Genomic DNA, 14,920 nt, shown 5'->3' on the forward strand with positions numbered 1-14,920 from the left:
TGCCTTATTTTCCCCATCCGTTTTACTCTCTTTCATAAAGCACTTTGAGATCACAGAGTATAGTTGAATTTTTATATATGCTGCTACAATAGGTTAATTGTGTTAAATAGCAGAGTCCCTGCCTCACATAGCTTCATGTTCTGTCTGTTTTCTGATATTATTTCACAATTCTTCTTGACTTGTATAAGAAACGTAAACATATTTTTTGGTACATCTTGGCTATTGCTGTGGCTCTAGAACCTGAGAGTGGTTATGGGGTTTGTTTGCTTTTTCTGTTTGTTAGTTTACTAATGCTGCCGGGGAAGTTGTTAGAAACTGTTGTTTATATACAAGTATGTTAAATGAGCTCCAAAAATGGACTAAGCTGGTAAATTTTCATGGGTTGTATGCAAATATTTTCAGCAATATTTCTTGAAATCTATAGCGCTCAAAGTGCTCCTAAATATTCATATAGGCATGTGCTTTATTAGTGAAAAATACTAGTATGCCTGTAAATATGGAAAATTTTAGCAATGTAATGAATCTGTTTCCTTGTTGAATCATGGTATGCCTATCTCTGCATGAAGGTGCAGAAGTAATTCAGTAAGCACATGAGTAGTCTTTGCTGCCTGATCACTATAAGGAGCATAGGATAGTAGGCTGCAGAAGTAATGATGGTACCTTCTGGAGAGTGACTTAAGGATTTCTGTATCAGTTGCAGGGTAAACTCAGTAAAAGGCTGTGAGATGTGACATTACCAAATCAAGGTCTCTTTAAGTCAATCAGAGCCATGTTCATTTTAGAAGAAAATGCTTGAGGCTGAGTGCTAGTATATGACACCCCTAGTAATGAGACTTCTTGGAGGCTTTTCACACTCTGTTTATAAGTCTTTGATTTTGTTCCCACTTGAAGTTGATGGAAAACACTCCACAGTGATGTACATTGCAACTGGAACACTATCAAAGTCAAACTCCATTTCATCTTTCTTACTTCTCATCTGTGAAATTATCATAACAGGAATAAACATACCTGTTCAGAAACATTTTTACACGCTGACAAAGAAATAGCTCCACAGTTATCCCTATGTAGCTCACAAAGCTGGACAAGGTCAAGGTAGTTGAATGGTTAAGGCTGCACAGTTTGAGCACAGTCTCCCTTCACTCTTACAGAGATTATTTACAGAACAGATGTAATGCTTGGAATGTAAAGAGTGTCCTGACACTGGAATGGATTAGGTTGCCAGCCAAATACTTTTCCTCCAGTGTCACTTCTCCCAGTGGGCGAGCTTACATACTCGCAGGATAACAGTTTGGCTGATGTTACCAACATATTGGCCAACTTTTTAAATTTTCACTGAAGAAACTAAGAATCTAGAAAGGAAACTGATACAGAATTTCTCCTTTGTAACAGTAAATGGCTCATTTAAGTGTGGTCTAATATAAGAGATGATTATATGTTCACTTAAATGCAACCACCACCTACAAAAATGGAATATACATTATTTTCTTTTGACCTCTCACTTGTTTTCTCTGCTCAAATTTCATAACTTTCTGACTATATATAAACATTTGGTTGAGTCTCACTCAGGAAACCAAATAATGCAATACATGAGCCTAATCAATTTAGGAAAAGATGCTCTTTCCTTTGCCACTTACGCAACGCTAGATAGTCCACTAATTTTTGCCTGTATTTTTAACTGCTGATCTCATTGCCATTAATAGCTCTCTATTCCCAATGGAAGCCTATAAACAGCAACATACTGCCACAGATAATGCTTGATAAAAGTTAGAAAACATTATTTAAGTGATTTTATTAGTATATGTCTGAATGTCCCTATGGTATTAGGATAGAAAGATGCAGAGTCACTAGCATTAAAAGTAATATCCGCCATTTGCCTAGTGTATCAGTCAGAGGCATACAAATTATAGGTATACTTTTGTCTGCATGAATGAAACCCTTGAATAGTTGCCCATGTAATACTGGTAATTGTTTGGGAAAATGCTCATTTTTTACACAAACAGGTGTTTGTCCACCCATGCACCCATTTTGTACATTCAAATAAGGGTTTTGTGCATACAAATGAGTGCAACTATATACTTTTCAGATGTATTTTCAGTGACCTAATGGAAATTTAACCTTCTAATTTCAAATGGTGAGAGGCACCTCTTATCTTGTATAATCTGGATTTTTTTTTAAATTAAAAGGTTACAGTTGCATTTCAGTAGATATGGATTTGTCCACAACATTATAGTGTACAAATTTGAGTTTGTGCCCTAATGTTTGTCACTGAATTCAACATTTTGAAATCTGCTGGAGGTCAGAATAGTGCTAAATATCTGACACCAGCTATATGACTTAATGTCAGACAGGTCTTTCTTTCTTCCTTCAGTACAGGTTTAATAAGAACCTCATTTTAAAAAATATTTTAAAAAAGTTTCTTCTGATTGCTAAACCAGTACTACCGCAGAAAGGAAAGTAGTTTATGATCTCTGATATTGGACTCTATACTGCCAGTTGGGGCTCAACTGGTACACATTTAGCAGGAGAAACTTGCTTGTCTCTTTGTCTTCTTTCCCCTGCCTATTGAAAGTCGTCTTCCTCACATAACAAGAGGAACTGCATTCTCCTTAGTTTGAGCACTGCTTGCTTCTTGTGTTATGGATGTTGTTAATTTTTAGCAATATGGTGAAAAACATGAGATTCAAGAAGGCTGATTTGAATAACAAACTGTAATTTCCAATAAAATGTAACAGGGTGAGAAAGGCAACTTCCCATACAAATCCACAGAAGTGTGAATTAGCTACAGTGCTGCTAAACCAGGGCTGAATGAGCTGTCTGAATACTGATTTACCCTACTCCAGTGCACAGGCATTCACACAAGTCCTGTATAGACTGCTCAGAATTTACTTTGATCTGTTGACAACGATCTTTTGTTCTTTCCAATGACTCTGAATGTAATTACGCATTTTGCCAAATTTAAACATTGCACAAGGGCCAATACAAAAAAGAGACAGACTTGTCTAACAGGTAGAGGAAGACCTGGTTCTGTTCTCAACTTTGCCAGTAACTTTCAGTGTGACACCGGGCATTGAGCTGCTCTGGGCCTCAGTATCCCCATCTGTAAAATGAAATTAATATTAACTTCCCAGGGGCATGGGGAAATTTACTTCATTAATGTTTAAAAAGCACTTGGAGATCCTTATTTCTTTTCATTAACAGCACTGGATTTATTTCTGCTAGTTAAGCACTGCTCTGTGTTGGAACATCCTGGCACACGGGGAGTGAATCCATTGCTATATCTCTTAAAGGGATTTGATGTATTCCATTTGAGTGCTGGTCAGCTCCTCCAGCTTGTGAACATGTTTACTGGGGAGCATTGGGGGTGATATATGGTCCTGTCTCCTCCCCTACTCTCCTGCTTCTGCTGTAATGGTTTGTGCCATAGAGGGTGCATGAGGGAGCACCTGAGATACAAAGAGGCCAGAGGCTGTAATTGTGCCCACCAGCTGGATATTCCACCTCTTACATGCACAAGAAGTATCTGGCCACAGTCTGGTCCTTGTTTAGCAACAGTATATCTTATAAGGAGGTAAAGACATCTCTCCTTCGTAGTACTTTGCAGAGAGGTGGAGACTAGTGACACTACATTTAAACAGATAAACACTTGACTACTTGCATTAGGCACAAAGAAATTTGGGAACAGATTTGTGCTTATTGCCCAAAAAGGCCCAGATTCCCAGGCTTGGCTGAACTGCACTTGGCACAGAACTCAGAGAGAGGGGCAAAGGCAGCTTAAAATGACCTGGCATGCACACAATCCTGTTTGGCTCCTGGCACAAATTGAGACCAGCCACAGGACTATTCTAACTGATGCCTGCTTTTAACAGCCCCCAAGAGGCAGCTATGCTGAACAGGGATTACCAAAGCACAGGCTACTCTGGCCATACACTCTCCGGTCCCCTAGCATTCTCCAACATGTCCACTCTGCTGGAAGAGGGAAATTGTGAGTGACATAGGTGTGGCTATTCTGACTATATCAGGCAGGGATTTCCCTTATGCCCTTTTAAGTCAGCTTTATTATCCTCCTTTTACTGTAAAGACTGAGGCTTTATGCATCAAGGACTGAGGGTTTGGCCCCAAAACCTGCTTGCATTTGCTCAGTAAAATATGCAATAAGCATAGAAGTATTCATAGTGTATTCAGTAACAACTTTGAGGCACAATTAAGTCAGTGCACAACTACAGTTATGTGCATTAGGTGATAGGTACTCTGGAGAGCGTGCCACAAGAACAACCGTACTGGGTCAGACCAATGGTCCATCTAGCCCAGTATCCTGTATTCCAATGCCAGGTAGCCATATGTTCAGAGGAATGAACAGAACAGGCAATCATCAAGTGATCCATCCCATTGTCCACTCCCACCTTCTGGCAGTCAGAGACTAGGGCCACCCAGACCATGGAGTTGCATCCCTCACCCCCTTGGCTAATATTCATTGATGGACCTATCCTCCATGAACTTATCTAGTTCTTTTTTGAACCCAGTTTTAGTTTTGGCCTTCACAACATCTCCTGGCAATTAGTTCCACAGGTTGACTGTGCATTGCGTGTTTGTTTTAAACATGCTGCCTATTGATTTAATTGGGTGACCGCTGATTCTTGTGTTATGTGAAGAAGTAAATAACACTTTCTTATTCACTTTCTCCACACCACTCATGATTTTATAGACCTCTATTATATCCCTCCTTATGTCAGTATCTATATATAATCAGTGCAGTATGACAATACAGAGTTATTTGGTGATATTAAGAATCCAATCCTGAAAGTCCTGTGTGTAAAGAGGATTTGCAGAGAGCTCTTAACCAAGATGCAAATGTAGTCCCAGCTCTAGAGGACAAAATTAGGGGTATAGTTCCTCAAAAGTGTATGAGCAGAAGACGAAGTACCTTCCATTGCACTAGGTGCTTCAGTGGAACTTTTTAAATAATTCTTTCTTTCCAACAACTGTACGCTTTACTCCCTAACTGTGCACTTAATATGGGCTTCTTAATGTGTTTATCTCAATGCCTAAGATAAATTGCTCCCTTGGAGATCTGTTTAGTAATAATTCTGAATAAGATGTGTAAAATACAGATGGAAGTTATTTATAAAATACTTTTAAATTAATCAGTGGTTACAGATAGAGAGTTGTTAAGAAGTTAGAGTTGTTAGCTATCTCATATTGATTCAAGGAAAAGGGAACCTGCAAATTCTGCACATAGTTAGTCTACATACCGTGTTACTATTACTCTTAACTTCCCTCTCCCACTCAGCTGTTATGTCTTGTCTTTATTTAGATTGTAAACTCCTGGCGCAGGGATTGTCTTTATGCTTTTTGTTCAGCACTCAACATAATAAGACACATTTCCTGACTTGAGGCCTCTACATGTTACAGTAAAACAAATATTTAATCATCCCAATTAAAATGTTTTATTTTGATTGATATGTTTAGTTTCTGTCCTTTCTACATGAAATATGCTAAGAGTGTGGGATATCCTGGCCCAAATCACATCAGTGCAATCTTAATTACACTTCTGCAACCTCCAAGTCAGTGTGCTAGCTGCAAAAGCTGTCCTAGGAGCTGAGGAGAAGGGATGTTTGTCACAATGAGACTTCAAAAAGATAGTTCTAAAACAGCACTACTGGTTTAAAAATTCTTCCTTACCTGGCCACTCAATATGAGGCTAATACATTCTCCACACTAAATCTACTGATAACTACTATATGTGCCTTCATTCTATCATTCTCACTGTAAGGCTCTGCATTCTTGCTTTCCCAGATAGGCTTTAGCGAGAATAAGCACTGTATAAATGGAAATTTTGGACACAGAAGGCCAAATCAATACCTAGTGCAGCCATTCAAATCAATGGAATTATACCAGAGATTAATTTGGGCCATAGAGTTGTTTCAGTCCTAACAGAAGGTTTGTGTGTAGGTTTATGTGCATACTTGCTCAGCTGCATGTTAATGAGCTGTTCACGATGAAGGTGTCTGCTCAGATTCAACCCAAGATGAGATGTTCCAATTCAGTTGCTACATGTGGACAGAAGGACATAATAGGGAAAATATCTATTTTTCTATAAAGAGACTGGGGGGGGTGGGGACCATGAGGCTAGATTTTTTTATTTTAAGCCAGAGAGAGTCATTGGAGAATTCACCCTGGGCACAGGAACTCTCTGCTCACAAAAAGATCATGGTGGCAGCTCTGCCACTTTTTGCGCCCCCCAAGCCCAGCAAAATGGGAATGGGGTAGTGTGCCTTGGGCATTCCAGGGACAAGACATGTGCAAACTGGAAAGTTAAAGGAGGGGGCAGAGCATCACCTAGTTTTCCACAGAAGTAAGCTAGAGCTGCTTCCTGGCCAGTGGCTGAGGATCAGGGAGCCACAATTGGCTTGCTCCTGTCTTCCCCCTTCTCTGCTGTGCATTAGTGGATTGCTGATGGGGTAAAGAATCTGCCCCCATGTGTCCAAAATGTGAAATATACAAATTACTATTAGACAAGATTTCAATAACAGGAGAGAAGAAGAGAGAGTGCTTTGTTTTCAAGCCTTAAATAAAATGCTCTATCAAAAGTCTTTCTAAAATGCTCTACTAACCTTCATCCTTAGTTATTACCATGGGACTCATGAACAGGCATGAAGAGGCCAGTTTATAGTCATTTTAATGACAGAAACCCAAGACTTTGCACTTTCATTTTCTAAAACAAAAACAGCTTGAATCTCAGTGGAAAGAGTCTGCGATTTAATGAACAAAGTCTGGCCATTAAGGCTTGAACAGTTACCAGGAAGAGTCCCACATGACTGTTGGAAACATGAAAATGAAAAGATGTTGAGCAGCTGCCTCTAAAAAAAGGTACCAATTTCCATTCATTTTAATGAAAGCAACCTCCTGCCTCTTTTCTAGTGGGAAGTGAGGAAAGAGAAGGGGCCAAAGGTTGAAGTTAAATTGCTCCCAGCACACTTAGGCAAATTTTGCCAACTTCCTTATAATTATTTTGAAGTTATTCTATATTTCTTCCCCAGTCATTGCTGAAAGATGTTGGTCTCAAAATGAAGCTTTCGCCACAGCTGTTTATTATATCTGTTTATTATACTTCCTTGCTATTTAAATCAGTACTTGTGACACTGCAGTAACTTCAGTGGCAATGAACTGTGATGTTACAAATATTGGATTGGGCTGCCACAAAAGAAACTGAGCAGGAAGATCATAAAAAAGAAAAACGTATACAAAAAGTAAAAATGAGAGAATAAATACAGAAAAGTTAGATGACAGTTTAATGGAGGTGGTGAAATAGAACAGGCCAATTCAGAGATGATTTGTAAGGGAGCTTTAGTTACACATCAAGTGGTAAGTGGGTGGAAGGGAGCTGAAGGTGGTGTAACATACTGTACAGTAGGCTGAATGGCCGGAAGAAGATGCAAGCAGCTAAGAGCCTCTTAGACTCACTCCTGTATTTGGCTGAAGGTGTTTTAAAGCTTCCCTGAGTGTGCTGGGGGAATCCTTAAGATGGCTACAAAATACTTAATTCTTGTACACTAAGAAACCACAGAGTAAGGCAGTTGTTGTCAGCCTGGCTGAAGGAATAAGAAAAACTAATTAGATCCAGACATGGGCAAGGTGCAAATTTACTTTTCCCTTAGATTCCACAAAATACGAAGATGTTTTGATCAAAGAGAGGGTCTTTCAGGTCAGCTCAACTAGTCTGTAAAACATTACAGGAAAACTGTCACTTAAGTTTCGTAGCTGACTGTGCCTTACCAAACAGAACATCAAAATACAACACAGGATCTATGTACTTGTTTGCTTGGTTGTTCTCATCTCAACTTGCAGAGTTAACAGAGACCTGTACACTGTGGTGTTCTGAGGGGCCAGGTCCCTTAGGTGATTATGCTAAAGAAGTCTGAAGCTTTCTCTATAAAGGTTTTCTCTGGAAAAGGTGAAACTCTGAACATAAATCTGTTGAGTGATTAATGCAATCTGTGCAATGCTAGAATGTGGGAGTAAGAATAGTTTTAACATATGAGTTAACACAGAACTTTTTTTTTTTTAACAGATGTCTTAGTCTCTTTGGGAACAATTTTCAATATACTGGTGGCAAGAGTGGGGTTTTGCCTCTGTATCATTCCCACTGGCCTCACAAAGGTAGCAATGCAGTGGTACTGGAAATGTATCCCATTGTTAATCATGCAGTACTACCTCTTAAAACAGTGTGCTGCAGTGAGCACCCAGCAGCTGCTGATGAGTGTGGCACCACATAAGAGTCTTCCATCACCATGAGATGATTTCAGTCGGAGGGCAACCTGCCAGGGCCAGCCGCCCCTAAAGAGAGAATAAATCAGTCGTGTCTTTTAGTATACTAAGCAAAATGGAAGAGTAAAGGTAACTGGCAAGCTGTCTTGAGTGTAGACCCACTATTGCTACATTGGTTTAAATAACTTAAGACACATTATTTACTGAGTAACAATTGGGAGTCCATTTAATCATGTTAGTATAGCATTCAGAATGCCATTCAACGACCCTCAAGGTTAGTTTACAGACTGCTTGGACATCGAACGCTCTCAGCACTTCATCCCACTATGAATCAGTTTAATCATCCCTTCTCAGAATACATCCTTCATGCCAAAAACATACGATCTGTGTCCCCCACCAAATATTATCCAAGTGAGAGAAGAGGTAAAGCAGTTCTAATAGTTACCATATAAAAATATGCAACTGTGAGGAGAAGGCTACCATGCCAAAAATCTGGGAGTGGAGGGTGGGGAGAGTTCCATGAAAAACTCCCAATCTGCTTTTCTGTTCCCATTAATGCTAACTGCCCCATCTGCCCTTGACTGGATGTAAACAAATCTTCAACATCAACGGGATTAAGGGAAAAGCAGAAACAACAAGAAATACACAAATTAGCCCCATCTCATCTCTCCACATGTGATCAGCTATTCAAGATAAATCCAAACAATTTAGCAGATCAAGGATACATATTCCCAACCCTATAAAGATGGAATTGATAGTGGGATCACAAGATTCAGTTCTTACATCTTCCTATAGAAGGACAGAACTAGCAAGAAGGGAAGAGAGAGAACAGCAGCCAGAATATAAGTAGCAGCTAGTTTAATTTTAACCAATATCCATTTGAACAGTAATACTAGAACACAGGAACTGACAAACAGGATCAGAGCAGTGTTCCATCTAGTCCAGTGTCTGACACTAGCAAGTACCAGATGCTTCAGAGGAAAGCAGGGTAATCTGCCCTTCACATAGGTCTCATCCTGGTCTCTAATATTTAAAAATTGACTTAAGACTTGAAGCATGAGGTTTGATATCCCTTTCAAAAAATTTTATTAATTATGATTAAGGCTATGAGTTAGTCACGGGTATTTTTAGTAAAAGTCATGGACAGGTCACGGGCAACAACCAAAAAGTACCTGTCCAGGACTTTTAAGTGACCTGTCCATGACTTTTACTAAAAATACCCCTAACTAAATCTTACCTGCTATGGGGGGGATGCTGCTACTCCTGGGGGTGGGGGGCAGCCCAGGGCCCTGCTGCTGCTCCAGAGGCGGGAGCGGCCAGGGGCCCTGCTGCCGCCACTCTGGGCTGGCGGGTGGCCGGGGGACAACCCGTGGCCCCACCACTGCTCCTCTGGGCTGGGGGGTGGCCCATGGCCCCACCACCACTGCTCCAGACCAGGGGTGGCCTGTGGCCCACCACCGCTGCTGCTCCTCCAGACAGGGGCAGACTGGGGCGTCGCTGCTGCTCCTGGACCGCTGCTCCAGGGTACCGCCCAGGACCAGTTGTCTGGGGCCGCCAGGTCAGCCGCACCAGCTGCTGCAGCAGTCACCAAAGTCATGGAATCCATGGCTTCCGTGACCTCTCTGAAAGACTCGCAGCCTTAGTTATGATAATTCTGGATATTCTTGACATCCATATAATATCCAATCCCTTTTTGAATCTGGTTAAATACTTTGCTTCAATGATTTCCTGTGGTACCAAGTGCCACAGTCTAATAACACATTGTGTGAAAAAGTATTTCCCTTTTATTGGTTTTGAATTTCCCACCTTTTAATTTCATACTCTGTCCCCTTGTTCTTGTGGTAGAAGTTCCTGATCTACTTTCTCTATACCATTCATTATTTTTTGTTTATCCCTTCTTCTTTGTCTCCTTTCTAAGGTAAACAATACCAGTCTTTTCAATCTCTCTGCATATGTCAGTTTTTCCCTGGATCATTTTTGTCACTCTTCTCTGAAACCCTCTCCTGATCTGCAATAGCCTTTTGGAGGTGGGGTGACTAATAGTGTGCACGGTATTCTAAAGAGAACACACCATATTTTTATATGAAGGCTTTATAATATTCTTTGTATCATTCACATCACATTCCTTACATCTTGTTCCTTATTCCTGTATCCATAAGATATTACGAATAGTCTTTGTGGTTGTCATAATTCACAAATATTGAGAAAACAAGTCTATCTCTACTTGCAGTTATACAAGTGTGGGTGGGTGAACATATGGAAGTATGTTATATACCAATATGGCCAAGAACCAACTACCAGTTAATGAAAAGTCATATTTCCCTGCTATATCATCATCAACAAAGTATATTTTACTTGAGAAAAATGATGTTTTAATGTGTTAATAATACCCAACCTCCTTTCATGCTATTTAGCCTTTTACAGTTCTTTTAAATGTATAGCAGACCCACAGATCCATCTATATGGTTCACAGCTATTGTTTTGGATTTGCTTCTCAGGAGAAACTGAAATGGCTCTTTTTCCAATGTACCCAAAAGTGAAATGCAATATCTGACCACCAAGTGTGGTAAATACCACAAAGATTATTTTTTGATCTGGTCCTCAGATTTGCTTCGAATGTGTTCCTGCTCCCTCTGTGTGTGCTTTCTGGGAATATTCTAGTGAACAAATTCACCAGCAGGAATGTTAACTCAAACAACAAAATTTAAGTGCATATTACAAAGTATTCACATAAAGCAAATTTTGAATTCAGAATCCTAAGATTGCCCACTGGAAATCTGTCTGTAAGAGTTCCGCACAGTCGATCAAGAAATTGAAACATGAAATGTGATTTGTGTGTCCAACCAATTACTCAGATTTTGAATATCGCATATGCACATCAAATGGCTCACAAAGACACTAGAAATAAAAAACCATCCCCTATTCCCCACATGAGGGCTGTACAGGAAGGACCATAGGCGGAGTGGCTTCATGGGAATGTCCGCATAATTACTGTGTGTTACAGGGTGCCTCTACACTGCATCCTTCTTACTACGCTAGCACAGGTATGAATAGCAGAGTAGATGGTGAGGCATGGCTTAAGTAAGTAGAGGAAAGACACACATGAAGGATGTGGGTATGTACCCAAGTACATACCCTCCATAGCTCTCTGCTTCCCCAAACTGTGCTTCCCCGTCTACACTGCTTCCCCACTACTGGAGCCATTCACCACCACAGTAAAAGACTGCGGCTACCAGGAGAAGCTCCGGCAGGAAAGAGAGGCTCCGGCAGTTCCTTCTGCTGGAGCTCTTCCCTGCCACAGAGAAACAGTCTGGCTGCTCCCCACTGCTGGAGCTTTTTGCAGGGAAGATTCTGCCAGCTGGGAAAGGCTCTGACAGAGGGGAGGCAGCGGGGAAAGGTTCATTTGCTACATACCACAGTGTGGATGTACAACTACATGTATTGCCAGTGGCATGTAGTGTAGAAGTAGCCAGAGAAAGGTCATGATGCACCATGATGTCCCACAGAGACTGAAGATGAGGAAACAGAGGAAGAGATGTAGGCTGGAACATCAGCCTTTGGTTGGGGCTGCACAAAGCTTTACTCACCCTGAACTAATGGGTGAATAATTCATCCAGTTCTAACTGGCCTGGAAAAAACTATACTTGTTGAACAAATTATGTTCTTTGTGCCAAACTAAGCCCAACATGGCAAAATTCACATTGATAATCCGCATTTATTTCATGAGAAGCAAAACATTTAATCAGAAGCTAAACAAGGCTGAGGGCTTATGGCAACTGCACATCCCACAAGTTTACATTGAAAATGACTTTCACTGTACGGAATATCATTTACCTTAAAGAATTTTTCCCACCAATTATCCGCTTCTGTCGACGATGCAGTAACCTCAATCCACAAACAGAAGCAAGGGAATCTAAACAGAAAATAAGGTTTAGGCCGTAAACTCCACACAGCAAGAATATATAAGGTTTGGTAGATACAAAAAAAAGTGTATTTTATTTTGTTTCTTTAGTCAGTAAGGATGTGATTCTGTGCTGAGTACCATCACCATCCAGTGACCCCAGGGGAGTTGTGTGCTCAGGACCTGCCTTGTAGGCTCAACCCTTATATTATTCTCAAAGTTTGTCAGTGAAATCCAATTAAAAAAACAATAATCACATACTCCTTCAGCAAAATTTCATTCTGGTATCTTCATGGTGGATTTTGACTCCCACACTGTTCTCTCTCCATACACAGGACTCCCACACAAATATTTTTGACCCACACCTTTTAAAGGTTCTGTCTGGCTGAGAATATTTTCTGAATTGTGATCACTAGGCAATGAGCACTATCCCCCATGCTCTAATAGAAAGCTAAACAGGTGTTCAAACCATTATCTGCAGTCTTTTTCAGTTCACAGTGTAAGAATGAGTTACCCTTCTGCATGTGATCCACTAAAAATAATCTTTTAATAAATATGAAGGTTATAATATGAATAATACACACAAAGAGCTGGAAATCTTTCCTTATTTTTCATATCTGAAGTGATTTAAGTATAAGACCAATATTCTGCTCTGCGTTACATCAGCATACATCTGGAGTCACTCCTTTGACTTCTACAAAGTAATTTGAGAGACAGGGTGGGTGAGATAATCTCTTTTATTAGACCAACTTCTCTTGATGAGAGAAGTTTTTGTGCTTATACAGAGCTCTCCAGGTCTCACTGGATGGGGATGGCACTCAGCACCTTGCAGAATCTTGTCCTTACTGACTAAAGAAACCGTAAGCTCAAAAGCTTGTCTCGCTCACGAACAGAAATAGGTCCAATACACAATTTGTCTCTCTAGTACCCTGGGACTGACATGGCTACAGTCACACTGTATACAACAAAGTAATTACTAATTTACACTGATGTGAGAGAAGTATCTGACTCTATATAGGGCTCAGTCCTCAGCTGCAGCCAATCTATGCTTGGCACAGGTGGTGGGAGGGGACACAGGTGGTTGTTCACTAACCTTTATGCCTCCCTGGATCTGGTTTAACACCCAGCGTAAGTTAAAGCCCTGGCTGCACCTAACTGCAAAGGTCCCCATGTTGTTAAACTAGAGGATTCCCCTGTGCCATTTAAATTGGCTTTGTGGTTCCTTTGCACTGCCAGAATGACGTAAAGAGCAAGCACCTGACCCACAGATTTTAAGGTATAGATTTTTGTTTATAAATATGTACATTTTTCTCCTGTGAGATCAGATTTTTCACTTCCTTCCTTTTCTTTTCTTTTTCTAGCAATCATCATAATATACCTAGTTTTGAATCTATTGCCATAAACCTCACAAAGGTATTTCACTTTTATTACTGTTCCCGGAGGCCTTCTTGCCAAGGTAGTCGCAGATCACGCCAGCATCTTCACTGTGACGGCAGTTGTGTGTTCCAATATCCTGTTTTATGCAGTCTGCCAGGGATCTCTCATTTCCTGTACATTTCACATTATCCACGTGGATTGGTCCTTTCCCTTCCCCAAAATATGCCATAGTCCTTGCTCTAGCTGAGCCTCTGCAAGCAGAACGCCATTGTTTAATTAAAATGTTTTACGCATTGTCCTACATTTGCCTAAATTGAAATATATAGAAGAGGATGTGTGTAGGGTACTAAGGATGAAGACTTTGAGGTTTTATTCCAAGTTCTGTTACTAGTTCACTGCAGAACTTTGGACAAGTCACTTACCTTCTCATTGTCTCTATTAACTTATCTATACACTAGAATAATAACTGACTAACTTTGGAGGATTCATTAGTTAATGTTTGTAAAATGCGTTTGTATCCTTAGCCAAAAAGCTCTATAGAAAGGAAAAGGATTTTTATATTGTAATAGCACGAAATAAAAACCCACACCACTTTTTTTCCCATAATCTGTTTAATCTTTCCCTAAACTCAGCATCTATGTACACTAAAAATAATGTATTTGTGTTACGATTCTTTCCGACAACTAAACTGGCTAAATAAGGAAGGAGAACCTACAGTTTATTGGGAAATATGCCTTCAAGTATACCATACATTAATGGCAACTATGAACATAAATCAGGGCAGCATGGCACAGAAAATCATTAATAGTTTATACAAAATATAACCTTCAAACTGCAGTACCTTGTACTTTTATTTTAGATGTAAAATAATACAATTAGAGAAAGAGATAAATTTCATTGTTGTAATAATACTTTTGCAAAAAGTAAAGTTCAGAGTTGGATCTTTTCCAGCCACACAAACCATTAGATCTTATTGCTACCATATAACATTGGTTTTACAACTAAGTGGTGAGTCTATCGGCTGAAGAATTCATCACTGTGGCATAATCTAATAGAGAAATTATTTTAATTTATTTACCAGTCAGACTTTGCTTTCCCTCAAGCACATCTAAATTGGATGCATAGCATGTTCATCCATCTCGGCAAAGCTTTAGCATGTCTCATTAATATTGTGTTTATGTGGTAGCCAAGATTATTACACACCTTTTTCTCCCAGCTATCCTACAAGAGCAGGTACTAATGAACACACCAGGACAAGTATGATGGCTCTGATCTTCAGTTGCAGCTGCAGAGCAGACAGGACTGGATATGTGCATGGGGGAGGGTGGGTTAAATACTTTTATGCTCTGCCAGTCCTGGACTGGCTGTACACCAGTC

At 40.1% G+C, this 14,920-nt stretch overlaps 1 protein-coding gene across 3 annotated transcripts in view; it reads right to left on the reverse strand.

Annotated features, from left to right (window-relative positions):
• Nucleotides 1–14,920, reverse strand: part of PRSS12 (serine protease 12) — a 66,720-nt gene that overhangs the window by 9,168 nt on the left and 42,632 nt on the right. For 2 of the 3 annotated variants that reach the window (XM_039542669.1, XM_039542667.1), the window contains 3 exons: nt 13,589–13,794; nt 12,100–12,178; nt 8,212–8,334 (listed from right to left, as the gene is read on the reverse strand). In XM_039542669.1, the coding sequence (XP_039398603.1) occupies nt 8,212–8,334; nt 12,100–12,178; nt 13,589–13,794 (408 nt within the window). The remainder of the gene's footprint in view (nt 1–8,211; nt 8,335–12,099; nt 12,179–13,588; nt 13,795–14,920) is intronic. The other variant, XM_039542668.1, reaches the window with a different exon arrangement.

The sequence above is a fragment of the Mauremys reevesii genome, linkage group 5, assembly GCF_016161935.1.
Source record: "Mauremys reevesii isolate NIE-2019 linkage group 5, ASM1616193v1, whole genome shotgun sequence".
In the NCBI taxonomy this organism is placed as follows: domain Eukaryota; kingdom Metazoa; phylum Chordata; order Testudines; family Geoemydidae; genus Mauremys; species Mauremys reevesii.